Raw genomic sequence first — 27,402 nt, 5'->3', positions numbered from 1 at the left:
CTTCTTGTAAATTGGCAAATCTCTTTAGTTGGAAAGAGAGCTATCAAAGTACGCATTTAATCTGCAATGAGGAGGTGGTAGAATTATCTCAACTTTAAACTTGTGATTTTGGTTTTTGCATGTTCAGAGGGCAGGGAAATCTCAAAACAGGTGTTATAACTTGCTTCATCTTTCCTCTTTCAAGCTTGATGTAGAAGTAAAACACTGCTCTTGCAGCGCTTCACGGACAGTAGCGCTTTATTGTGCCAAAACTCGGAGCAGAGATCACGTGAAGTAGTTCAAAGCAGAACGTGAGTTTGGAACTGGGTAGACCTAAAGTTCATTTTTTATGTCATTTTTGCCAAAAAGGTAGTTTAGTCTCATTTAAGCAGCAGCGTTTGGTGGGTTTATATGGCATGGATGGGAAATAATACATAAATGTGGCTGGTGTTTCTTCCTGTCATCAGAGGGACCAGGGAAGACTCCACAGCACCAGAGCCAGAAATAATGCCAGAAGGAATGAGGTTCTCTGAGCCTGCTTTCTCCTCCAGCAGAATTAAGTTTACCCTTATCTTTTAAATGTGCCATACTCAATTTATCTTATCCTTCACACAGAAAAATACAGTAATTGAGTCTATTTACACTGTGACCTGACCATGCTTGGCTTTAGGGGGGTGGAGGCTGCTGTCCCACCAAGAATGGGAATTACTAGTGCGTTGTCTTCCCCTCTCCAAAACCTATAGAACTGTTTGCCTGGGTTTATCTTACCCATTATTACTGTTTGAATTGGTGTATTTACTTGTAATGTTTTTCACGAGGAATGTCAGGCTTTGGGATCTGCTTCCCTGGGAATAAAACAGTGGGAGAACCCCTCCTAAAGTGTTAAAGCTGCCTTTGAAAACCTGCTTGCTTCTTTCTTCCCATCTGTTTAATTTAGATAGCCCGGGAACAGTCAGATGTGAATCTTTTGTTCACTGGCAGATCCAAATCCCTCAAGATGACGCAGTTGCAGTGATGGTGCAAAAGTAAGTATTAATATTTCAAAAGAGGGAGCCGAACCAGCCCGTTTCAAGCTGTACCCAATCTGCTGTAGCCATTAGAGTCCTGACGGTGCATTTTTGATGGGGTAGCGCTTTTAAAACCTAGGAAGAGGATACATTATAGATATTATACATTATAAATATAATATGCAATACATATAAATATATATTATAAGCATTTATATATATATATATTCCACTCATTTCGTTTCCCGTCCATGGCCCTCAGCCCTGCTGCAGCTGCCGCAGCTCTCCCCGCCCGTCCCACAGCCCCGTCCCCCGCCGGGGCGGTGTTACAGGGACGCCGGGGCGGGTCCCAATCCCACCTGGAGCCGCCCCGCCGTGCGGGAAGAGGAAGTGGGAGCTCGGGAGAAGCGGAAATTGCAGCACCAGCAGCAGCCGCCAGCCTGGGAAGCAGCGGCGGGGAGCCAGGACACCAGCGGCCGCGGGAGGAGGTGGTAGCGGGCGGCAGCGTAAGCGCGGCGGGGATGGGCCGCGGGGGTCCCCGGCTCGCTTGACCGCCGGTGGAGCGGGGAGGCCCCGGGCCGTACCCGCACCCCTCCTTGTGCCGGGGGTGCGGAGCGATGGGGAGGGTTCGTTGGGCCGGGCGAGGGCTGAGGCGGCCGGGGTGGGGTCGGTGTTGGGCGGGCGCGGCCGTCCTGAGGGGCCGTGAGGCGGTTGGAGGAGGAAAGGCCGAGCCGGGGGTACGTGGCTGCGCTTCTTTTGTTGTTTTAAACTCCATGAAGCTGCCCAGAGATAACCCACCCCACCCCCACCCCCCCACCCCCCCACCCCCGAAAGAAGATAAAGCCGTCTGCTGAGGGCTTAGGGGGCTTGGTGAGGGGGTAAGCCAAGCCATGGCCAGCGAAAGTCGGGTCTGAGGTTGTTGCGCCCTCGGAATGAAGAGCCGTCTCCCTCAGTGTCCAAGGGGAATGGCAACCAAAGGTGCCGCATGACTGCGAGGTGCCCCATGGAGCCTTTGCCTCGACCTAGAGCTGGTGCTGGTTTCTCTTGGCCTGCAGCGCTGTGTCTGGGCTTAAAAGCGTTGGCATTTCCCTTTGTTCCTTCAGGAGTTTGTCGTAGGCCCTGGGGAAGATCGGAGTTCCCGAGCTAAAGGTGCTGGGTAGGGTGGTGGTTAATCATAACAGCGGTGAGGGGCAGAGCTGGCCACATGAACTCAAAGCTTATATTTAGTCTGACTTTGAACCGTACTGTTTTCCTTTTCCTTCAGAAATACGACCATGTGAGTCAGTGACTCATAAAGAGATCATATTTCTCCCCATTTTGCATTGGAAGAGATGCTGGAATAGCAAGCTGCTGCGGAAACCAGGCTTATTCCTGTTAGCTCCCCACCAGCAATCGGAGAGGTCTTGACTGGGATTCCTTGTTACTAAGCTGCTTAGCTCCCTTTTGTAATTAAAATTGGTAATTAGAATGCAGGGTTGAGGTGTGGAAAGATGTTGGCGTTCATGTGCATAATTTAGGGAGAGACGTGGTGGATTCTGGATTTTGTAAGGGTATGCATGTGAAATCCTTTTTTCCTTATTGTTTGTGAGAGTGTGAGGGGGAAGCAAAGAAATCTAGATTTCTGGATCTAGAAGATGCAGCTTTTGTTCTTTTGAATGCTTGAACGCAACTGAACGTGTAAAGCAAACTTACACAATCAGGTAAATGCATGAACCAGGTTGTCTTTTGCACCAAATACAGAGTAACCGTGCACACCTGCACTTCAGCTCTTGTCACCTGAATTCCATCTCGAAATGAATTGGAGAGCGTGCAGCATGGTGGAGTACAGGAGAAAGGGTACATAGCATCCCTCTTAGGTTTGGTTACAGAGGTAGAACTTGCACCCCACATTGAGTTTCGTTGTTGAGCTGGTTTGGTTTTGCTTTCCAGCACTTAGTTTTGTGAGAGGGTTGATTTAGTGAAGGCCCTGTGGCAAACTGAAGGGTAGGAGAGCCTGAGATATGATGAGAAGGCTTTAGACAGGATATTCTAAGGAGGTAAAATGCCAGCGTTCTAAAGGTTTATATTAAAAACTTGCAGTCTCACAAGTTTTCAGAGTATTAAGCCATATAACAAAGGCTAATACTTTAATTTCCATAGGAATTTGGAGATGGGAGACCTGAAGAAGCATAAGGGGAAATGTACTACTACTTGTATCAGGGTATCATCTGCTCTACTCTTAAAACCTCCTTCCAGGCTACTCCCTCACTTGCTACTTTGGTGTGTGACTATCAGTTGTTCTCATCCTTGTTACCAGTCCTGAAGCGCCCCTTACAAGTGGCTCATCAGCTCATTCTGTCAGGCTGGTTTATTTTTCTCTGTGTGCTTTACCTATGGATTATTAGCTGTGCATTGAAAAGAGAGTTTTCATTCTACCTATTGAATTATCCATATATTATGAATGAAATAACCCACAATAATCTCTTTTTAATTAGAAAGAGAAGGGTAAGCAGACAGAATGATGGTATGTTAAAGAACTGTAGTGGAATAGTAATGAGAAGAGATAAATCCTTCTTCTAACTTGTGTGTCTGAAAAGCTAGATGAAGAGAAAGCTTTTTAGAGTTCATTTGTTTTGGCTTACCTAGAATAAAGGCCATAAAATACTCTTGGCAGGTCATCTGTTCTGCTCACTAGTCACAAAAGTGTTAACTGAAAGCGTCCAACTTGATACTTCACAGGGGATAAGGTTTCCAGAAAGTGAGATGTCCAACGTTATTAATTGGCCTGGAAAAAAGTGTTGAATTGCTTCTAGATGTTATTTCTTCCCTTGTTATGAGTTTTGCTTCTTGTTGCCAGTGCTCCAGCTCTTGCCCTCTGTTTCTCCTGAAAGTGGGACACGATGCTGAGGTTGTGTACGTGTTTCACGAGGGGTTATCTGAGAAACACAGTAACTTGGTTGTTCCAGGCAGGTGGACTAATGTCTAGGTTGCATGCAAATTCTTACAGTTCTTTGGATTTCTTTCATGATGCTGAAACTCATTATGCAATGAGGCTGGGTAGGTATAATGTAATATAACGTAGGCTATGCTGCCTAATGAACAATATCATGCTTATCATTGCTAATGGCTGGGGAAAGAAGCCAATTCCTACACCTTAAATATATGCATAGAGCCTAGAATTAGCAGCAGTCTTTGGAAGTGGATGTTGGAGAGCTGTTTGAAGAGGAATCTTTCAGTGCAGTGAATGAAGATAAATGTTGAGCAAGGAAAGACTTCCTTGTTCTCTTTGAAATCATGTCAGTGATTCCTCCTAAGCTTCTTGCAGTAGGAAAACTAAAAGGGGATTTCAAACCAGTTTGAGACCCAGTGGTCAAATTGACTTTCACTGCAAATGTAGCTTCTGTTTGTGTGTTTAAATAACATCCTCCATTGAGAAGTTTGGATTGCCTCTCCATCAGCTTTATACGTAATGTAAACAGAGTTGACATGTGACTGGAGCGTGACAGAGCTTGTTCTGATGGTGTTGCAGATGTGGAAGGCTACTGCAGGCCTCGCTGTTTGTATCAACCAGGTTGACGGAACTGATGACTGGGAGACGGATCCTGATTTCGTGGTATGGCTTTTGAATGTTACTGATTCATTCAGCAGAAGTGTGTACCGTGGTGTGTTAAAGAGGAATTCTTCAGGGTGGGGACTGTATCTCGGCAAAATAAACTGATAGGAACATATGCCTGAAGAAAAAGAATTAGCAGTTTGTGCTTGTGGGTGATTAACAAAACTATGTTCTCTTGGCTGGGTACTGCAGGGAAGTCTCTACGGAAGAGGTTTGCATCAAGAAGCAGTAGCCTCTTGGGGCTTGAATGTCTGCTCTGTGCATTTCAGCAGGGGACAAAGCTTATGGCAGAAGAGAAGTGAGGGTGGTAGAATCTTCTCTTCTGACTCTTCTGATGTCTCTGACTGCTGAAGGCTTTTGTTGTGAACTCTCAAGTGCAGATAACTTAGCGATGTCTTTGGGGTCTTAACTCTTCTTTATGTGTGTCTTTTGCAGAATGATGTGAGTGAGAAAGAACAGCGCTGGGGGGCTAAAACTGTGAAAGGATCCGGCCATCAAGAGCACATCAAGTAAAGCAGCTCTCTTTTTCAGTTTATTAAGTCACAATCCCAGCTGACTTTTAATCAACTCATGTTCTCAGTTACTTGTATCTTCATAATTAAACAAGACTCTCTGTAGAAGATTATTTGCCAGATTGCTGGTCTTTCAAATGTGTCAGTATCTTCAGATCTGAAATGAAGATCAGGAATTTGGTGTAGGGACTCTTACATCTTTCTTTGTAACTGGAAATGTTATTTTTCCTGCCTCTTTGTGTCTGGAAGGCTTCTTTGTCCTGGTTTGGGGCCAGAGCCAATAGTGCCAGGAGAGAGGTTTCTGTTGGGTGATCTGAGCAGCTCCAGTTTGGTGCTTTGAGGGTACATTTTGTCCTTTAATTCTTAGGCTTTGTTGAGAAAACTGCTATCGAACTCATAAAAATTCTGGCAGAGTGACAAACTGAGCCCTCTGGCAGAAAAGCAAACGAGTGCGTCAGGGAGGGCTGTGTGAGACAGAAATGATCCATCTTCTTAGTCTTGTGCTTCTTATGAGAAGTGTCTGAGACTTAGCTTTAAAGCAGTTTTAGGAAATCTGCGGTTGTGACATTCATTTTGGGTTTGCTTGTGTATTTCTGGGGCAGCAACCCTCATGGTATAAAGCTAAGAATAAATGTCATCAGTGTTGCGCAGGGGAAGTGACTGAACTAAGTGTGTTACTTCAGGGATCAATGTTATTCTGCCCTACTTGGAGTGCAGTGGGGATGTTTACTGGCTGAATTCCACCTGAGGAAGCTTTAAACTCCAGTGGGAAGTGTTTAAAGGTGCACTTTACTACCTTGGCTGCTTCTTCTCAGGTGTAGCCTGTGCTACAGTAAGTTCAATTCCTGCATGTTGCAAGGGAACATTTGGGGAAGAGAAGGGGCATGTCTCCTTCTATCCTTCTTTTATATTGCTGTTGTGTCCAGAACGCTTAGTTAGAATCAGAGTCCCATTACCATAGGGACTGTCTGATAAGAGATGATCCCTATTCTGAAAAGTTGCCATCTAAATAGAAAGAACTTGAAATAGGATATTAGAAGAAAACATGTTTCAGGCACACAGGAATTCTAAGTAGTTGGTTGTTCAAATAGCAGAATACCCTTCAGTCTTAAACCCAATGTTTTTCACTAGAAAAACTGTCCAAAAAGGCAACCTTGTCTAGTGTGAGGTGTCTGTGCCCATGACAAGTGGGTTGGGACTAGATGATATTAAGGTCCTTTTCAACCCAAACCATTCTGTGACTCTAAGAATAAATTCTGTTGCTCAGAATATCATGAACTGTTTTGTGCACTGATAAAGCGAGAAGGGCTTGAAAAATACAAGTTGTCCAACTTTAATTAAGATGATATTTTTATCATCTTTTTATTTTGCATCTTTTTGAAGTTATCTTCTGAAACTTTCATAGTAAAACTTGCTGCTTAATTATCTGTCTTTAAAGTATTCATGAGCTGAGAGAGAATGTATTCCAAGAACACCAGAACCTCAAAGAGAAGGAGCTTGAAACAGGACCAAAAGCTTCCCATGGCTATGGAGGGAAATTTGGTGTCGAACAAGATCGCATGGATAAAGTAAGTATGAATGCTTCCCTGGGATGATGTTATAAGTCTTGCCTCACTTTGTTTGTGGCCAGCACAACTACATATGTGAGGTAAGCTTGGTGAACGTGCAAAATTGTTCCAACTTTGCTAGTTTCAGAGATGCAGGAGCTGAGATCATGGCATAAGCTATATGCAGTGGTGGCTCATTTTGATGGCAGAAGAAGCACTCTTGCAGTGCTTTATCAAGGACACTTGTAACCACTACTGCCCAATTCTGTCAGGCCATCGTGTTCTGTTTCCCAGATAAATCAAGGTGCTCTTACATAAATACCTGAACTAAAGCACTTGAAGCATCAGGAACAAGTATTTCAGGTGGCAAATCAGGCATATATGGATGATGAGAAGTTCTGGGATGCACAAGGGGCCCACGTTTTTGTTTGATGCTTGCTCTGTCTTTAGAGCAAGTCTGCATGCTTATGTCCTGAGTGGATTCCCCTGGAGCCAAGATTCAAGTTTCTAACTGTGTATTTTTAAATTAACAAAGTACTTAATGCATGAATAAATGCAGTTTAGTTTCAGTTTTGTGCCAGAGAATGAGGAAAAGGATGGGCAGCAGTGGTAAACTGTCAAAGGTGACAACTAATCATTGTATTTTTAAAAAGTCATTGATGGTAACATTTTACATAAGGACTTGATGGCAGTTGAAGTTACACTCTATTAACAGAAGAAATGATAATTCTTAAGGTAATTCTATTAGCCATGTGATAATTAGGCATACCAACTTCTGGCTAGTTTCTTTCATGTACTCTTAAAATAAGAGCCAAACTGTTTCCTGAACAAGAATGATTTGATTTTCTTACTTTACTTACTTTCTGGGTTTGTAGTAATTTGGCAGCTTTAAGGTTTTGCTGGATTCCCATATTCCGGAGTAAATTGCTGTCTAATTGTCAGTGAAGCAGGCTAGTCTGACCTTTGAATTTGGGAAAGGACTTGCTGAGCACATTCAATCATTAGTCCTGTGTAGCTCCTAGCATCAGCACGTTATCCTTCTCCTGAGTGATACTGGTGGCAGGAGATGTTCATAAATTATGATTTTAATAAAGCTTTCTTCCTTATAGCTGCAATTCTCAAACCTCCTCAGTGAGGTCTCCCCTTCATAGGTATCTGTTCCTCTGTGCAGGTGTGCTGGTGTTAAGGCTTGACTCACCTAAATCAATGAGTGTATCTGCAGCATTGTCATGGTACAGGTTTTTGCTTTATTTAGGACAAAACCTTGGTGCTGACTTAAAATGAACGGTTACATCATTCTGTATGGCAGACCTCCATAACTGATTTAAAATGTAGCACGGTATTGTGCTGAGGAATTCTGAGGGCAGATTACTCTGAAATACAGATTTCTAAGAAAAATAGTTTCCATGTCTTTTCTAAAAAGGAGTTTGTGGTAATGGTTGGTATTTAATGAAATCCAAAGTTCTGGTACCACGTAAAGAAAACAGCATGCCTAAACCTCACCCACCTCAACTGATATAGCAAAAGAGAGGTCACATAAACCCCAGAATTTTCAGAGCTTTGTGTCTTTCATAAATGTAATGGGAATTGGGAGCCTTTTCTGTGACATTTAACAGTTATTCTGCTACAGAACACCTGCAAAATGAACAAAAGTATGACTGTTTCAGTCAGGAAAATAAAGGAGCTTTTATATTGCTTGTAAGCTAAGGTAGCGTCCTATTATTGTCATCCTTGTTCTCTTACTTGGTAATTACTTCACCCATTATATGTGGTAATGTTTTGCTTTCCTGAGTGCCTGGAATGTTCCCTGTAAATACTGTAAAAGGCAAGTTACTTATTAGACACCTTGTGTCCTCAAATGGTCCAGCTGTCTGGTAGAAGACAGTTTCTCGCTCCTCAAAGGTCAGAACTTGGGGCAGCTGCTTGGAGGGCTCCCTGCTGCAGATGCAGATGCTGACTGCCTTGAATGGGGTGGGTGGTGGTGTTGAATCATGAGAGGTGATTGTCACAAGGTGCAGCCTCTCCATCTGATCATGGCTGTGTTTGGCAAGTTACAGAGTCTTCTCTTTCTGCCTCTGACAGTAATCATATGCATTTGAGACTCAAATGTTAAAGTGGCAAAATGCAAGTTGCTCTGGCCAGAACTCAGTGGCACTGGACAAGAAAAAGCATTTTTGCTGTGTTATGCACCCCTCAAGGTGCTTGGCTGTAGCATCAACCCCAGGATCTAGAAGGGTGTCCTAGCACTAGATTTAAAGTAACACTAGCAAATGCTATCTGGATGTACTTGCAGGTGTGTAATTACACATCCCTGTGTCTTACCTGAAGCCAGTCGCAGTGTGATGTAACTGTGCCTCAACTTGCTGTGTTCAGCTTGAGTTCCAGGTGCAGGCTCAAACTGAAGACTGTGGTGCAGGGATGCCTTTGGCATGGGGAGCTCTGCCTTTACGTGGAAGCACCACTTCATGCTGAGGTGCCATTTTGCAAGTGAGGAGAATGTATACAGAGAAGATGCCTAAATTTGATTTATGATCAGAGTCCTTCCTTAAAAGTATGTCAATGGAAAACCTAGCTGTAGTTATATTTGGTTACAGTCTACTATATGGGACTAAGCCTTACTTCAGATTCTTCATGAACACCATCAGGATTCTGTCTGTATCCTTCCTGTTTATCATTCCTGTGCTTTTGAAGTAAAAATGTAGAATTTAACACAGTCTTTATGAAATACAGTCACTGCTGTCAGACTGTTTCTTGACACTTCATTGCCTGGGCTGTATTGCTAGCATGGTGATGGTCTCAAAGACCTCTCAAGAGAGTAGCCATTTCCAGGGAAGTTAGTTCCAACAAGAACACTGGCAGTGATGTGTATTTATAACAAAGCTTATCCTCAGGTTACATGGTGCACTGTTTTCCATACAGAGCTGCGTAGAACTGCTGCCTGTTTCTGAACTTTCCCTTTGTTTTTAGTCAGCTGTTGGACACGAATATCAAGCCAAACTTTCTAAGCATTGCTCCCAAGTGGATTTGGTGAAAGGGTTTGGTGGCAAGTTTGGAGTGCAAACTGACAGAGTTGACCAGGTAAGCAATTCCATTTCATATACAGCTACTCACAGTAGTTAAGTTTCTCATTTTATATGTACAGCTGAAAAATTCCAATACCTTAAAATGCTGGTCTGCTCTTCCAGCTGTATTTGAAGTTTAGCAGTAAACTAACACTGACTTTTATGGAGATAAATAACTGTTTAAAGCAAGATAGAAGAAGGCCCTAATGGGAAATTGAGATGAATTGAAAGGAAAATCTACTAAACGATCATACAAATGAATATGGCCTGGAGTTAAGTAGGTATTTATGCTCCTGATCAAGGAGGTCAGAGCAGTATGGAAAGACAGAGGAGCTTCCTGTGCTGTGTCCAGTGAAGTGCATGCAGTTTTTCTACTAGTATCTAACTCTTTGTCATGCAATTTTATTTCTCTTCCAGTCAGCTGTTGGATTTGAATATCAGGGCAAAACCGAGAAGCATGCCTCCCAAAGAGGTAAAGTGGTGAGGTGGTCATCTCTGTAGACACATGTATTTTATAAATGGTAGAATAGATCCCTACTCTTCTACTGTTTGGGAAAAGACCTTGTTTAGTGAGGCAGTTGTTTAGTGGTGTTCTCAGTGAATCAAATGTTGAGGGGGTTGGGAGGAAAACAAGATGAAAAACTGAATTTCAAAGCTATTTCCTGAGTTGATGAAGTTTTGAGACAAGGAAATAGCACCATCATGATTGTCATCATGAGTCTTACTTGTCTTTTACAAGTGAGGATCAAGGAAGTGAGGGTCGTTTTAGGAAGACCAGGAGTTGTTCTTTAGTGTATTGCACCCTGTTGGAAATAAGGAGTAGATTTAAGAGGAACCATCATAAACTATAGGGGCTGTTGCCCATCTTATTTTCTGTGTTTAAACTTTATTTTGCGTGCTAAAGAGCAATATTTCATTTTGAAAGAACTTTTTTCCCCTCAATTGCTGAGATGGTTCCATTAAAAACTTCATAATTTCATTTTTACTCTCAAGGCAGACTGCTCAAGTGGTTTTGGTGCAAAATGGGGAGTACAGGCTGACAGAGTGGACAAGAGTGCAGTGGGGTTTGATTACAGGGTAAAACATGAGCCACAGAAGGGTGAGTAGGCACACGTAGTAGTGGGCTCATCCTCTGATGTAGTAGGCACTCATGATAGGGCAGTGTTGTAAAATACTAGGATTTTTTACATCTGTTGAACTCGTACCCCGCTGAAAGTTAACACTGAATAAAATTGATGTTGCTGAAAACTTTAACTTCTAAAAAAGAAACCTAAACCACAGGATTTGACTGCTTTTAAGTGATGAGCCAACTGCTCTTACTTTGGAAGCATTTATCAGATTTAGAGTTGTTATTATTGTGTTGCTACTCAGTTTTCCAGGCAGGTCTGATCAAAAATTGACCCGTTCATGGAAAAATTCACACTTTCACCATCTCTTTTCTTTCTATCTCAAAGAAGCATTTACACTCTAGAAATGCCAAAGAGTACAAGGGGGTGTTTGTTTAGGAGCATCCAGGCTGTTGCTGACATTGGTTTTGATGTTCACTTTGCTCTAAGTGTCTAAAGAATTTTATCAAGGAATCAAACAGCAGAATTGCTGATATTGCCCAGCAGTTGAACTCCACATGGTGCTGCTTTATTTTCCATCCTGAAGAGTTAAAGAATTCTGAAGTATTTATGACTTAAATATCTGGAATCAAGATTAAATGGGGATGTCAGTTCTTCGTTTAATACAGGATGTAATGTTAGCAGGTCTGATTATCACAGTTTCTCAAGGTAATGCTTTGTCATTGAACGCTTTCAAACAAAATTCTTATCTCTAGATTATTCAAGGGCTTTGGTGGTAAATATGGTGTTGACAAGGACAAAGTGGACAAAAAGTGCTGTTGGCTTTGAATATCAAGGCAAAACATGAATCACAAAGTCTTTTATTATTTTATTTCAATATACTAGTTCAAATCAAGCAGCCTTTTAAACTTGGGATAAATATTTTGGTTAGGGTGTGTTTTTTTTTGTGGTAAATGTGTGTTTGCCCTTTGTCTATGCAGATTTTTGTTCCCCTTAAATGAAAAGGAAGGCATTGTAAACTGTCCCTGTGTGTTTCACAAGCACATTTCCAAAGGACTTAATGTCTATAGGGATGTTATTGAAATAAATGTGTAATTGCACAGATCTGTGGTATTCAGAGGAGGTATCAAGTCCTTCATTATTTCTGTATCTGTGCTCTACATGTGGCTTTAGGTAGGAGGTGCATCAGACTCTTCACATCTTTAAATACCATTGAGTCTGTGTGCTGTAACCTGCACTGGATTTGTGGTGCTTCCTTGCTCTGTGATCCCAGAGTTCCTGAATGGGTATCCTACCCCTCTGCTGAGACAGTCAGTGTAGCAGGGAGGGGAAAGAGGGAAAGATACTATCATTAATGGCAGGGCAACTTACCCCATAACATTTTACTGTGTTGTTTTTTATGAAATACTCTTTACAGTCATAAACTGCAATAATGTTTTCTGAAACTTCATGCATACAGATTATGTAAAGGGGTTTGGAGGCAAGTTTGGTGTGCAGACAGACAGACAAGACAAATGTGCACTTGGCTGGGATCACCAGGAGAAAGTGCAGCTGCACGAATCCCAGATAGGTATATCAGTTCACAATTCCTTGCCTTTCTTTCTGACTTCCCTCATTTTGACATTTCTCTTCCCTCTGTGAACCCTCCTCCTGTGGTATCTTTGGCCACAGTAGCTGACACGGGTCTCCTTTTTCTGTGTTTGAATGGTTGCTGTGTATCGGGTGTACTGGTGTCTGCAAAGCAGATTTAACGCATCTGAGTCCCCAGAAGCTCTGACTTCTCCAGATTTATCACTCCAGTAATAAATTCTTACTGGAGAAGCTTTATGAGTTTGCAGGTAGTCTGGATTGTTTTTAACTTTTTCAGTTGAGTTGTTCAAACCACACATTAACAATTTCTTTGTACTTTCCACAAATAATCTTCCTTTTCTGGTTCCTGTTATATGTACCCCTGGTTTTATGCAAGAGTAATATCTAATGCTGTCCTTTCTCATTGCCAGTTTAGGTACCTATTCCTATGGAATGCAGGTACCCAGAGCAGAAGTTGCTCCCCCGCCCTCTGCCTATCACCACCCTTAACTTAAAGAAACAAACTTAATTGGTTTGTTTTTCAATTAAAGAAGTTAAAAGTGATCCTCAGATTTATCCGGGAGGATTACTTGAACACCTCCTCCCTTTTTGTACCTTCATTTTATACCATATATTATAATGGCTCTTCTAAGGCAGCATTTGGGAATGGTCGTAACTCTTAGCTCAAGCTGTGCAGAAGCAGGACTGTTCCTCTTCTGTTAACCAGTGCTGTGTAGGAATATCTGGAGGATAGCCTCTCTACCCTATCTTAACATCTCTTTGGAAGTCAGATCTCTAGTGTACAAATACTAAGCACACTGATGATAACCACACATTTTAGTCTCTTGTATCCTTTTGTATGTTGTTTGTTCTGGTGAACATATTATGTGTGTTTGTGTTCGTAATGTTGATTAAATACAAGTGCATTATGCAGTATCTCTGAACAATGCGAAGAAGTGCTTTATTCTGTGACTTCAGAATGGTGTTCTTGCTAGGGTCTGATAAATCATGTTGACCTCTTCCTAATCTCAAATGGAAACTTCTTTTGAATTTCGTCTTACAAAAGTATATTGAGATGATTTTTTTTGCCATTCAAAATGATTGGTAATTGAAAATACTGCAAAAACTTTGAGTGTCATGTGGCTTTTTCAGACTATAAGAGTGGCTTCGGAGGGAAATTTGGTGTACAGACAGAAAGGCAGGACTCATCTGCTGTGGGGTTTGATTACAAGGAGAAACTAGCCAAGCATGAATCTCAACAAGGCACCGTTTTCACTTGTTACTCTCTTAACAGTGCAGCCACTTCTTACACAGTCTTAAATAGTTCTCTGAGTAGATTGGTGCTAGTAATGTGCAGACACTTTCTTGCGCTTCTATTCCCACGTGATCTGGCAATGTTCTTCCATTTCACTCTTACAGTGTTACATAAAGCAAGCCTCTTTTCAGGAAAGAGATAGCCAGTGTTTAGTTAAAAGCTCTATAATATGCATTATTTAATAGCTATATATACAATGCAATAATAACATTACTCGTATCATGATGTTAATGGCATCACACTGACCAGTTTTAGAGTAAATGTGAAGTTTTGCCTTTAAAAATTGGTGGGGAAAATACTCAGCTAAGGGCCATGGATGTAACCAATAACAAGCAATGAGTTATGGCAAGATCATGTAAAAACGATTGTAGTCATTAAAACAAGAATCAGGGAATGTTTGTGCTTCTTGGGTGAGCAAATGCTCTTTATTCATGCTCTCTTTATTCATTGTGAAATAGTTGGGGTACAAACCATGAATTCCTGGTTTTCCGTTATCTTAAAGTGAGAAGTCTGGATCAGGAAAATGTAAGTTTAGTCCATTTATTCTGGCTGAAAATACATACCAAGCTGAAGAAAATGAGGTTGTTCATTCTCATAGTATTTTTCTGTGCTGTAGCGACACAAATACACCATCAGATGTGCCTTAGCAGAGCACAAGGACATAGGCTAAAACAGCTGGACCCAAGTGGTTTTGGGGCTAAGAGGGAGAAGGAGTAATTATATTCAGGGATGTATAGGAAAGCCTGTGCATCTACAGAGTCCAAGGGCACATTCCTACAGCTCACTGCCACCAGGAAGGTGTTTCCAGCCGCACACTCTTTCTGCTTCTGTTGTGCTGTTTCTGATGCTCATCAGATGTTTCTCTCAGTACTAACTCGCTACAAAGAGCAGAAAGCTGTTTTTGGGGCACTTGTTTTTGGAGTCTTAACAAGTGCTGGAGTCAGCATCAAGTGAGCAGAAGAGTGTGCAGCTCAAGGGTGGTACAGAATAGCATGGCCACCCCATTTCTGTGGTTGTGAGTTGCTGCAGGCTTGTGCTGTTTTGTGGAATTGCCCCTTTCCATGTTAGAACAGGAGTTATTACCAATGACTTGAATATCCATCAGTTGGGTATCAGAACCAAATCCACTAGAATGAGAAATTTATTATATTTGCCTGTCATTCATAGAATTTACCATGTTAAAGAGAAAAAAACACCACCTCTGTGGTCACTGAAGACTGGATAGCGCTCCTTTGAGCAATGCAAAATCGCTTAGGTTATATGGTTACTGCAGAGGGCTAAGAATTGGTGCTGTGAAAGGCTGTGTTACAGAAGTGATGCATTAGAAGGGCTCATCCCTTATTCCTTGCTTGATACCTTATCAATCCTCAGCTTAATGTTTACTCAGAGAATGCATGTGGCCCACAGTCTGTCATCTGCTGGTGTACCTGAAGGCTCTTGTGTATCCTTTCTGCATCTAAAACCAGGTTGCATTTTCTTTGGCGGCTGTCACTGTACCTCTGCATGCAGCTGAAATGGCTATTTATTTGCATTTGAAATGGCTATTCGAGTTTGGCAGAAAGATGGGAGGGGTAACAAAGTCCCTGCTCTAACCCTTTTATCCTGATTTTAGATTATGCAAAAGGATTTGGTGGGAAGTATGGAGTACAGAAAGATCGGATGGATAAGGTATGACAAATAGTCTGTAGGGATATAGTATAGTCTGGTTAGATCTGTAGGGTTCAGCTCCCAGTTTCTGGATACTTCTCCAGTCTAATAGTAGACTTCTGTGCTTTTCTAAATCTTTAAGAAGCCAGTTTATACACACAGCACCGATGCCAGTTTATACACGTCTGTGTGTACATTGGGGTAGTGTATATAAATAAGTAGTGAAAACTGAAGCATGGAAATGAAAGAATAGTAAACTTTGTATGAAATAATGAGAAAATCCATTAATTCCACAATTTCAGTCATGTCTTCTAACATGTAGCTGATGCCTTATATCTTGAGGATATCCTTCTAGTGAACTGCTTAAAATAGATGTCTTTTACATATTGACTTTGCCTGCTTTGATTCTCTTTAGGATAATTTGGTTTAGTATTCTGTAACAGTAAAAGGGCAGCTGATACTCCCCTTCTACCTGTCCATGAAAAAGTCCTCACTGACATTTATCTACTGAATAAATTTACTCTCTGCTTTATGTAGGACATTTAAAAGTGAGAAAGTAGTGGAGTTTGACAGTCTGTAGGATCTTTTTATTTGTGCCTTCAGGACTCAAGACCATTCATTTAAAAAACCCTCCTGTTTTGATACTGTTCTCAAATACAATATTGTTTTGATACTGTTCTCAAATACAATATTGTTTTAACAATATCTGCTTCTTTAAGGAGACTGGATGCTTTTACCTTGATGAAAATCCTGCACAATGTAGATTTGAACAGCAACAGCTACACAATAAATATTTAGGACATTGACTCATTTTTAGTTTTGATGAGTCACCTGTTCATAAGCTACATTTGTTTTCTAATTAATAGGATTTGAATATGTTTAAACCTGCCCCTGGAGATTAATTCTTCTGTAGTTCAATTTACAGAGAGGATTATTCCATTTGTCAAGTTTTGATTCTTCCCGATTTTATTTCGGTGTTCTGAAGACCAGGGGCAATATCACAATAAAATGTCACAGATTGAAGCTGTCTGAATGTCTCTATGAATTTGTGTGTTGTAACATACTCTTTCTCTCCCTACTGATAGAATGCAGCAACTTTTGAAGATATTGAGAAACCAGCATCAACTTACCAGAAGACCAAGCCAATAGAAGCTGGTAAGGCAGTGGCCCGAAATCCTTTCTTTGGAGGTAATAATGTTCAAAAGCCTGGAATATCACTGGGATAGAAGAGGGCTAAAAGGACTTTCCCGAATGGGCCGTGAGCTCAGAGAGTAGAAAAGCAGAAACAACTTCAATCCTAGCAGAAATTTGTACCAGCTCATTCCAGGCTACCTTTACTCAGAACCTTAACATTTGACTTTCATTTAATCTTACAGTTGCTAATAAAACAAGCAGCATCCGAGCTAACTTTGAAAACCTAGCCAAGGAAAAAGAGCAGGAAGACCGAAGGAAGGCAGAAGCTGAGAGAGCCCAAAGAATGGCCAGAGAAAAACAAGAACAGGAAGAGGCTCGAAGGAAACTGGAGGTCAGTAGGATTCAAATCCCATTTGAGCAGCATGTTTTGTGTGTGTCAGTGCAATGCTGGGAGAAAAAAGAACCTTTTAAGGAGAGATACTTTCCTTTTTCCATCCAGACCTTGAAGTTCTTTGTTCTTCCTGTGTTTGTACCTGTGCTTTACCTGTTTGCAACTCTAGCCATCTATCAGCATGTACCATATGTGTATCAGACATCAGATAGGGTGATAGAGGAACACTTAATAGTATATATATTTTTATCAGGCCTGTCCCAAAATATGCAAGCTCATCTTGACCACTAGCATTTGCAGCCTGACCTTTTCCTTCTGTGCCTTTTGGTAGTACCAGATTCCCATGGGCACAGAGGAGCTCATAAGGGGAAGAGACATGTGGTCCTACAAGAGTGCTTGTTCAAGTAGTTTAATACCATGGTTCTGGTTGGTAATGCTAGTTTTTTGGAGCCAGTATTGTGGAAGATGGAGGTGGTATCACCCGTTGGTATAACACATGCCTATGAGATTTGTTAACTGAATCTTAGTTACGGAATTAAGAATCTTAGTTCAGCATTGGCATGGTTAAAAGCTTTGTGATTTTTGTGGTATTCAGAAGCAAAATAATTGCAGGAAATGCTTAGTCAGAACCTACATCTTAGCTGCCTTATAGGATTTTCATATTTGGTGAAACTCCGCTGCTGAGATGGGAGGACTCGTGTGTTAATAGTAACTCACCCATTGTGTCTTGTTCATTTCTTTTGTTACACAATGCCTGAGGTGCCTTATCAGTAATCCTGAAGGCCTCTGTCTGCAGCTCTGTGACCTTTCACACAAGCTGCTGCAGCAGTGTTTGTCCACAGCTGCTGTGGCAGTTTCCCTTGCAGTCCCATGCTGTTACTCTGATGTCATTGCCTCATACTAGTAAACACTGATGTGGCACGGAATGGGAAGCAACTGATGCTGGCATTAAGAGTAGTCCCTCTTTTCCCCTTCTTCTCTTCTTGTTTTACATGTATTTGTTTGCACTAGAGAAGAGTAAGCATAGGACACAAAAGGAGCCAGTCCTTTAAATTCTGTTTATTCAGAATTTACTTAGCCATATGTGTGCATTGAGACTATAAAATACTGATACCTAAGTAGGATGCTACAACTACTGCTGCTAGTGTTCCAAGCAGGAATAACCAGTAGGGAGATTGAGCAGGTCCTTATTAAAAGCACACAGTACTCAAGGAGATGCACAGGAAAAGTGGTGAGCCCCATCAGCATCTTCATTGCCACTTGCTATGCTGAAGAGACCCTTCCAGAGGAGAGTGCTTGTCTGGGACTCTTGTCATTGCTCTTCCTGGCTGGCTGTGGGGGAGTTTTCATGTTTCCTTCTTTCTTGTCTCTCTCTTTCTCCTCCTTTGTTTTTATTTTCCACCTAAACTATCTTTCATTGTTAGACCCAGTGTAGCCCACCTACTGCAGGCCCCACTGATACATCTTCTTGCATATGAATTTGTCTCAACATCCTCCATAAGACATCCGGAATCCAGGAAAGATGGTCAGGTGGTTTCTGACCCGTTTGGTCCTTTGCCTGACGACAAATGGGACAGACCCAATGACTGGTTTCTCAGGTGTGGCAGATACTTCCTCTTAGTGGGATGCTGCTACAGAATGTCAAGGTTCTGGTGTTCATCCCATTCCATCAGTATGGTCTAATTCATCACAAGTTTAGACGTTATGTAACTAGTTTGTTTTACAAGTAGGAAGAACTAAATGCATGGAAGGATTGTGGTAACCTAGCTCTGATCTGAAACTTATCTGGGACATTCTAGCTTTATAGGATAAATCAAGTCAAGTCTCTTCATCTAAAGTGACAGCTGCTTTGGTTTTTTTCCTTTCAGCTTATCACCTCTTTTGCCTTATGCTCACACAGTACATCTTGAAGCCATATGCTCACTGCATGCATATATCACAAGATGAATGGGAGTTCATCTTTGTATATCAGTAGTTTCTTCTAATGCTGCCTTTCATCCCTGTGGACTTGGTGAAATTTTAATACCTTACCCTAACCACTGGGTTTCGTTACTGTCCTGTTACACCTTTAACACAGCATCTTAAAGCTAAGAGATGAGGAGGGAGCTGAAGCTGAGAATTCAGTCTTTTCTGTTGGATAAGGTCATCCAGCCTGCTCGGGGGTGCTACTCTGAGCCACAGTCAACTTGGGACTACCCTGTGTCATTCTTAGCATTGGCACCATCCTCCAGCACACGGAGAAAAGCTGATCCTTTGCCTTGAGGAGAATTTCTTGGTTCCCCTCTCCTCAGAGCAGTAAAGCTGGAATGCATCCAGTCTGTGCAGTTGCTCTGGGAGCTTTTCAGATGAGAACAGCCGAATGCCTCAGCATTTGCTCACTTGGAGCCACAGCAAAATGCTATCGGCATGTGTCACCACCTTCTTCTGGTGTAGCTGTTCAGCTGGTAGCCCCGTAACTCCTCTAGCTGTTGCCAGGCTGTCTCTGCTCCTGAACTACTGTCCACTCTTCCCAGCATGTTTCAGTGTGTTTAGGCTTAATACATTGCCAGTATCTAGGTCTGGCACCTAGCTGCTTCCCTAACAAAGTGATGTTTCGCTCCTCATCCTGTCCAGTCCTTGTCCTTGCCACCGAGACTGCAACACTAATGAAAGAGCTGTAGTTCCTCAGTTCCGGAGGCTGTCCTATGGGGTGATGAAAAATGGGAACAAATAACTCTTTTTGGACACAACCTGGAGACAACCTTGAGGTGCACATTGCTCTTGAAAGTGCAGATCCACTCCTTCAGGAGATCTCCCTCTTCTTGGCACTCATTTTCTTCTGTCAGCACATTGGGTGTGGATAGCATTAAGACTGTGACTTACAGCAAACAGCACTGTTATCTTTGCAGGATTTAATTTAGCAGATACTTTTACAGGTCTCCAAATAAGGAAGAACCGTGATAGGGGCTGATGGATATCACAAGTATTGCATTGTTAATAAGGCTATTCTGCACCCAGGAGATCCCTTTCTTGCTCTTGCTTCCAGTTACTTCTGAGACTTGCTAGGAAATATCAGGCCCAAGGGAAGATGGGCTTTCTCAGCATTCACTCTGCTCTTTCATTTGTTTTCTATGAGGTTTATATTTGCACCTGGCAGTAACTCCGTTCCAGCATCACTACTACTGCTTTGTTGTTAGACAAGTGTCTGGTGTCTCTAGGACTTCTCAGCCTTTCTGAAGCTTCTCAGGTCACCTGAAGGATGCTGATGGTAGTTGATAAGGCAACATTCCTCAGCCAAGGACTGTTACTTCCTTGCTTTGATTTGGTTGTTTCTGGGGGATTCTGCAAAAGACCAGTCCCTGTAACCAGATCATCCTTGAACACCTGGGTCTTACAGTGAGTGTTCTGAAGTAGAAAACTGGACTCATGGTCGAGTCTCAGGTGGTACGAGTTCTCTTGTTGCAGGATACTCTATCTTAACTCAGTGCTTCACCTCTTGGCTACTGCTTCATGGAAGTGTCTCTTTCCTAGGGCACGTGGCAGCTCTGATACCTCAGACCGATCTGTTCAGTACTTCGTGTCTGTTTTTTGCTCTGCACCTTTGCTACAAGCAGGCTGATGTTCCTCAAGATGCAAAGAGGAGCTTTGTGTGATGGCCGTGTCTCCAGGGCATGCTTTTGATGTTCCCTCTGTCTTGACAAGTAGGGCTGGCAGTATATTCTGCACTACTGTGCGATTTCATTGCACCACAGTTGTGTTTCCACAAGGAGTAGCAGCTATGTGCCAGTGCATCATCCTGTTGGCTCTCATTGTCCCAGTGTGGCCTGTCCATTTTGGTACTGTAAGTAACCAGGCTTTCTGCTTAGCATTCCCTTCTGCTGCATGGGTTTGTAGCCTGGGTCGAGTGGAGGAAGAGGTTCAGCTTCTCCATTAGCTCTCTTGCCATTCATTTTGGGTGGATTTAGGCTTTTTTTACCCACTTCATTTTTTCATTGAGCTTTCCTCCTGCTGAGGAAACAGTTTTCCAGAAGGGTTTAAATGTAGTAACACAGGTTCTCATCAGTCATTGAACTGTTACATCTTTCCCCCCCAGTTCTGTCTCAGAAATGACTTACTTTCTTTACTGTTATTTTTGCTGTAAGTGTGGGTTAAATTCACACCATTATGCTTGATTTTTTTCTTGTGCTTCATCAAACTCTGTTGCCTGGACACATTGATATTTCCCCCAAAACTGGTATTTAAATTCCACCATAACCAGATGATTAATGTTCTTCCAGCCTGAGCATCTCCATGCTTAATTGTGTGATACTGCAGGGAGGGAGGGAGAATGAGTTTAAGGGGAAACTAGAATGGCACTGGCTGCACTGCCCTCACTCACAAGCTGAGCAGGAAAAGGGGTGGGATGTAAGCCACGCTGTCCACAGTTACTGTAAAGGGTGGGGATGGACTTTGACTTAGGTGAACTTCCTTGTAGAAACAGAAAGCTTTCTTACTTCAAGAAAGTGTGTGGGCATACATGCTCCCACAATGGGAAAGTACATATGGGCTGCATTCCTTCAAGAGCCCTGTTTACTGGTGATCCTTTTTCTCTTGCTTTTCACATATGTCACACAGTCAAATGGTGTTCAGGGAGCTCTTTAGCTGCTGGTTTGAATTGACAGGTGCCTCATGATTTAGCCAGCCTCTGCTACTTTAGGGAACAAAGCAGGATGCTCATTCCCATGGAGCATTTCAGTGAGGAAGAAACCCAGCCTGAAGGGGGACCGTGCAGTTTAAATGTTTCAGGGCCATTACTCTGTGCCTGTCCTAAGCTGTAGTCTGGATTTCAGAGACCCATCTCCTAGGACAGCTTACTGGAGCTGTTGCCATGTTTGACACTGTTAATGGATTATTGCTATTTAGTTTGTCCCCAAACTCAGGTTTGACTTCTAAGAAACACTTTGCTGGTGCTTTTTGTGCTGTAGCAAAGGAGTTGAAAGTGGGGGGAGCACTGTTTGCATCCGGACTGTTTCCAGGAAGGACAGCACTGGGCTTTGAATTGTCTTCAAAGCTGGCTTTGTTCTCAAGACCCACTTTGCTTGCTTTCTTTGTTATGTTTTTCCTGAGCTGTGCCAAACAGAGGGAAGGAAGAAATGTTTTGTAGCAGAGCCCTATCCCTTAATCCCTGGACTACAGTTTATCCTGAGAGTCCTTTGGGGAGTTACAGCTTGACAGACTGAAACAACTGAAGTGCACACTCTCTCACAACATGTATTCCCTCTTCTTTTACTACAATAAAGAAGAAACTTAGGCCCTAGATCCACAGTTTTCTTATCCCCTATGGTAAAGAAAGAAAGGCAGAAGAAAATAGCTGATTTTTTTAAAGTCTTCTAAGTCATGCAAGCAGTGTTGCACTTCTTGTGCTATGGGATCCTGGATTCCTAATGCATGGCTTTCTAATGCTGATTGTGGATGTGCCCTTTGATTCACAGGTGGGATGGCACAGCATGAACAGCCTGAGTGCCAGAGAACACTTGATTCAGATCCATGTTATAGAATACAGTAGCGATACTGGTTTTATTTCTACTGCATAGAGCTCTTCTGAATGTTTGAATCCCTCATTGTCAGTATTTAGGACCTAGGTTTGTCTGAGCTGTTCAGTCTTTTGCCTTGGAGGTGTTTTGCAGACCTGCAAGAGCTCACAGGATCGTTTCTCATCAAAGATAATACATCAGTTGTACAATTAGAACACGTGGGCTTCAAGTTCTCTAAACTTAGGCTAAAATGGGACATGAGGCCTAACAGAATGAATGTTGGACACAGAAACCATTCAGCTCCTGTGGAAATGTGCCTCAGAGCATTTTTAAATGCGCATGTGTACATACTGCACAGGGTTTGTTTCTGCACTTCTTTGCTGTGTTTCTGAGGCTTTACTGTCCAGCAACACTAAACCTTCAGGCAGGTCCAATAGTCCAGCCCTCTTTGCTGCCTGTTTGCATCAGTTCATTGCAGCATAGGCTGGCTGTCATCTTCCTTACTGGAGGCTTGTTTCTTCTTCAGAGTCATGACATCAATGATTAAACTGCCATGAAGTTTTTCTTTCTCTTCAATTTAGGAACAAGCTAAAGCCAAAAAACAAACTCCACCACCATCTCCTGCCACGCAGCCAGCTGAGCAGAAGGCACCCTCAAGCCCAGTCTATGAGGTTAGAGTCACTTCCAGTACCTGCTTTTTGATCCTAAGGGTAGGAACCTGTTTAGGGACCCTTGACAAACCTCACCTGTATTTCTGCAGGACGCAGTTTCCTATGAAGCAGAGCCTGCCTACAACAGCACCGCGTATTCAGCTGCACGTGAGCCAGAGCCCAGCTACAAAGCTGCAGAGTCAGACTACCAGGAAGCTGTGAGTCAGCGAGAGGCAGAATACGAACCAGAGACTGTCTATGAAGTGGCAGGGGCAGGAGAGCATTACCAAGCAGGTAGAGTGTCTATTTCTGATACTAAACCTCTTAAGCTACAGATTACTCCCATGTGCAATGACGTAATGAATCATTGTGCTGACAGGACACTGTCCTAGTTCTCTAAAGTCTCAGTCTGATGAGACTCCTTAGATTCTCCACCAGCAAACTGTAATTAGGAAAGGAAGGTGCAGCTGGAGCAAGGTTGAAATTACTTAACCAGGGAGGTGATGGTGCAGTAATTCTGGTGCTCCCTAGGGTATCAGTGCAAAAAGAACTTCAGAAGTGGTTACCATTGCCCCCTGTGCAACGCAGCTCAGCTTGTGTACAAAGCACAGAGAGAAAATGTGTGCTGGCCTACCAAGCACAACACTGTCAGCACTTCCTGGACTCTGAAATGGACGTGATGTGTGCCGTGCCTTTAATGGAGTGGAGTGAGGATGTCCCAGACTAATTGAAACTGCAAGAATAAAGGTTCTTTCAAATTCCTGTTTTTCTCACCTCTTCTGGCTACCAGATGAGGTGTGAAGAATGAATCTGCCTGCTCTGGTACCAAAACCTGTGAATTTTAAACAGGCCCCTTTCTCCCCTGCTCCATGCAGACTTATCTGGTATTAAATAGTCTCTTACTCAGTGATCTTGAGCTCAGTGGCTGTTCTGTCACACTTACAAAAGTGTTATAAGGCTGATCATGTCTACTTTACACCCTATTGAATACCTGCTTGTGAACGCTTCCTTCAGGCTTTAATTGTGGGTGATTTAGGAAAAAATCCATTTCAGAAGGAGCATCAGCACGTTTCAGACCTGCATTGTTTGTTCCCTCCTTCCTATGGGGGTTGGCAGTAGAATTAAAGGAGGAGCACCACACGAAAGAGCTCCACGTGATAGGTAGTGTGCTTCATGCTGTTATTTTTTTTCCTGTCTCTCTCTTTCTAGAAGAAAATGCTTATGATGAATACGAAAACGAACTTGGGATTACAGCCATAGCCCTTTACGATTATCAAGCTGGTAAGCAAAGCTCTTGGTTTTAACCTTCTCTTTGAAAAGTTTGTTCTGCACAGATAGGTAAGTCTGGATTTTTCCTTTGCCAAGCATAGAAGAGTTGGGGCTGGAGAGGACTTGAAGATCATCCAGTTCCAACCCCCAGCTTGTCACCTCTTGTAGTAATGTATGAGATAAAGCTGTGAAGATTTAGGGATCGAGCAATAGCACTGAGCTGCTTCTGAAAGCTACTAACCACTGTGTCTGAAAGAGTGGGAGTTCTCAAAAGCTCTTTTAACCAACTGTTAGCGCTCCTTAAACCCTGGGCAGACAGGGGTGCTGCAAAGCGTGACTGACTGATTCTGAGGAGAGATCAAGACCATGAAGTGGTTTTCAGTGTGTTAGGTGGGAATTGTTGCTCTGAGTTAGAAATGCGCTTAAAATGCAGTAGGTAAGAACCATCCTGCCAGAGGATGGGGGAGCGTCTCTGAGGATAGCCGTGGCCTGATGGGAGAGGGGAGGGTGAGGGGTGTCTGTGGTGTGATTAGTGGTGGTGGGTTGGTAGGTGAACTGCCCCGTGTGAATACTGAGCCTCTTCCACTCCCTCTGCAGCGGGTGATGACGAGATCTCCTTTGACCCAGACGACATCATCACCAACATAGAAATGATCGACGATGGCTGGTGGAGGGGGGTCTGCAAAGGCCGCTATGGGTTGTTCCCTGCCAACTATGTGGAGCTGAGACAATGAAGCCTCCTGTCTCCTGGTTATGCCTTAATTCCCCAGTCAATAAATCTGACTTTAATACACTACAAATCATGATGCTTTTCTGAGGACGGAGGGGTATATACATATTGCTTTTATATTTAATACTTTGCTTTTTAAGATGTTTATGCCACAGAAATCGCTAATATATTGTAACTACCATGTTCTTCACTAAGGCTCTAAAAATGATTTTCATGCATTTGGAGAACATCTCTCTGCCAAGTTAGCAATTGTCATAAAAAGCCTTTGGAGGACAACTAGCTGTCTGTTGTAATAGTGCATGTTTTACTCATAAGTGAGCAGATTTACTTAGTGTTTAAGTCTAGTTAGTCTTCCACTAAATGTTTTCAGCTAAGGACATCATGGCTATGCAGGTTATTTGCATTTCCCACTATGGAGGAGTGGGGAGGACTGAGGAGTTGCATATTGTTTTCTTTTCCAGATAGCGCTTGACAAAGCGAAGAGAATGCTTGGCATTTGCAGCTACTGGCACTTAATCAAAACCTGTCCAATATTTATGGAATATTAATGTTAGGAAGGAAACAGTCTGGTTACTTTTTCCTTCTCTTTTCAAGTGAAGTTCCTTGGCTTTTACATTGATTTTTATTATTAGTGTTTTCCTGCTCCTGCTTCTCCTGTTCATGTGATCCCAGAGGAGGGCTGCAAACACTCTAGCACTGATTATCCCAAATTCCTTTACTCTGTGTTTCGGTTTCACCCTCCTCTTTCCCAGGAAAAGCTCCTCTACAAGTGCTGAGACACTGAGCAAGGGAAACTGGCATCCAAATCTGTGTGACCACCTGCAGGAGTAGCCTCGTTGCTTTAAGCATTGGAAAATGGCAGGCTGGAATTGCTGCGTGCAGTACATCCTTTGCTCTTACAGGCAATGGCCTGCTGTGCAGTAATGACTTTTTATGCAACCATATTTGAGTCAAGGAATGTTAATACAAATAATTCGGTTTAAACCCCATAAAAATTAAACCTTACAAGAGCCAACTCCACTTTTCCTGTGGTCAACACAACCTTCCTGTAGTGTTCTACTGAGTAACAGCATTTGACCTGTTCTTTGCCAAAACTGAAACTTGTCCTTCTAGAAGGTGACTTGACTGCAGATTTAGGGTCCCTACCAAAGATAGCAAGTTGCATCTAATAGCGCACGTGTTCAGTGTATGTACTGTCTGTTTCCACCTTCTGATCCAAATGGGAATGGCAGAACTGGTGCAGTAACTAAGAAAGAATACAAAGATTTGGGCCAAGGGAATATAGAAGTCCTGTATAAAATGGTCAGATGTATAATGTAACTAGGGAGAAGGCATCACGTTGAACCAATTCTTGGATGGTTGGGACAATCCTCAATGAATGTCATGTGTGTGTCATGATTCTATATTTCTCTTCCTTCTCATGGTCTCATTTCCATGTTGTATTTGCATTACTATAGGGTTGGGTTTTCTATGCAGTTTATTTTAGCCAATTTTGCCTAGAACACCTCATAGGGATATGATTTTTGTAAATTAAATATTCAATAAACTTTTGGAACCATTTGCATGGGATATTTTGGTATTTTTAAACTGCTTTGTCAGTCTGTTTGTTACAGATGGTTCCATCTTGTCTCAAGCTTACCTGGGACCAGCCTGCATCCACACTGCCTACGGAAAGCTGCTGCAGGATGCTTCATGCTGGCGTGAAGGGCACCTCCATTCTCTTAGGTGCTGCTGCCTTCCAAGTACTTCTCTTCCTCAGAAACTCGCTGCCTTCCTTTGCCTTTTGCTCCTACTCCCGTGTGGAAATATTTAGAGCAGAATTTTGTCTTGTATTGCCTTTAAGTTCTGCTACAGTAGAGGTGAGCTGTGGTTTCGGTGGAAGAGTCGCTCATGGCTTCTGGGAATACTGATGGCTGCAGGGCATGGAGTGCTCTTGGAAACAGCCATCAGCTACAGTCAAATAAGCTTTGACATCATTGTAAAGCTGTTCTGCTCTTAGTCATGACAGGGATCCTCAGGTCAAAGCTTTGCTCCTTTGAGCCTTGGCTGCAGGAAGATGACCAGAGCCCAGATTCTACAGTTTCTAATCCTGACCTTTACTGGGAAGCTGAGGCTTGACCGTGTGCTGCTGGAAATGCTAAGGAAGAAAATACTAACAAACATCCTTCTAAGTATTCTTTAATGCTACTACATCTACAGGCAATGCAGAGCTTCAGAGCTCACCACCATCACTCCTAAAATACAGCAAGAGAGACCTTGCCTTAGTAGATAAGCACACCATGGGAGAAGGAGCTGTGCAGGTACAGGGGGGGTGGAGTGTGGGGTTCTTAAAGCTCTGTGTTGCTGAAGACAGATTTGAAGGGGTCAGTGTGGGTGATGAGCACAGTGGTAGCGGGGGGGGGCAGTAGCCCCTGGGCCCTCCCTGGTGGCAGGATGGTG

General features: G+C 42.7%; 1 protein-coding gene across 3 annotated transcripts; it reads left to right on the top strand.

Annotated features, from left to right (window-relative positions):
• Positions 1-1,337: 1,337 nt before the first annotated feature.
• CTTN (cortactin) lies at positions 1,338-26,523 on the top strand. 3 transcript variants are annotated; one of them, XM_061462092.1, is made up of 15 exons: positions 1,338-1,492; positions 4,495-4,578; positions 5,014-5,087; positions 6,529-6,658; positions 9,605-9,715; positions 10,117-10,171; positions 12,226-12,336; positions 13,488-13,598; positions 15,263-15,318; positions 16,383-16,452; positions 16,674-16,822; positions 22,896-22,985; positions 23,075-23,258; positions 24,174-24,245; positions 24,831-26,523. In XM_061462092.1, exons 2-15 carry the CDS (start codon positions 4,495-4,497, stop codon positions 24,965-24,967), a joined length of 1,434 nt encoding a protein of 477 aa, XP_061318076.1. In that variant the 5' UTR covers positions 1,338-1,492; the 3' UTR covers positions 24,968-26,523. The 3 variants fall into 3 exon arrangements, with proteins under 3 accessions (XP_061318076.1, XP_061318078.1, XP_061318079.1); XM_061462094.1 differs by lacking the exon at positions 13,488-13,598; XM_061462095.1 differs by lacking the exons at positions 12,226-12,336; positions 13,488-13,598.
• The last annotated feature ends 879 nt before the right edge of the window (positions 26,524-27,402 follow it).

The sequence above is a fragment of the Pezoporus flaviventris genome, unplaced genomic scaffold, assembly GCF_033815535.1.
Source record: "Pezoporus flaviventris isolate CSIRO_AGI_PZ_B2104156 unplaced genomic scaffold, CSIRO_AGI_Pfla_v1 ptg000035l, whole genome shotgun sequence".
Taxonomy (NCBI): Eukaryota; Metazoa; Chordata; class Aves; order Psittaciformes; family Psittacidae; genus Pezoporus; species Pezoporus flaviventris.
This window is presented reverse-complemented; position numbering and strand designations above follow the sequence as displayed.

What these genes read in the sequence shown, in the direction of transcription:
- CTTN (XM_061462092.1), top strand. Translation starts at nt 4,495, where the DNA reads ATGTGGAAGGCTACTGCAGGCCTCGCTGTTTGTATCAACCAGGTTGAC. An exon ending in AACAAGATCGCATGGATAAA is followed by an intron (nt 6,659 to 9,604) that starts GTAAGTATGAAT and finishes CTTTGTTTTTAG; the next exon opens with TCAGCTGTTGGACACGAATA. An exon ending in CAAGCATGAATCTCAACAAG is followed by an intron (nt 13,599 to 15,262) that starts GCACCGTTTTCA and finishes TCCTGATTTTAG; the next exon opens with ATTATGCAAAAGGATTTGGT.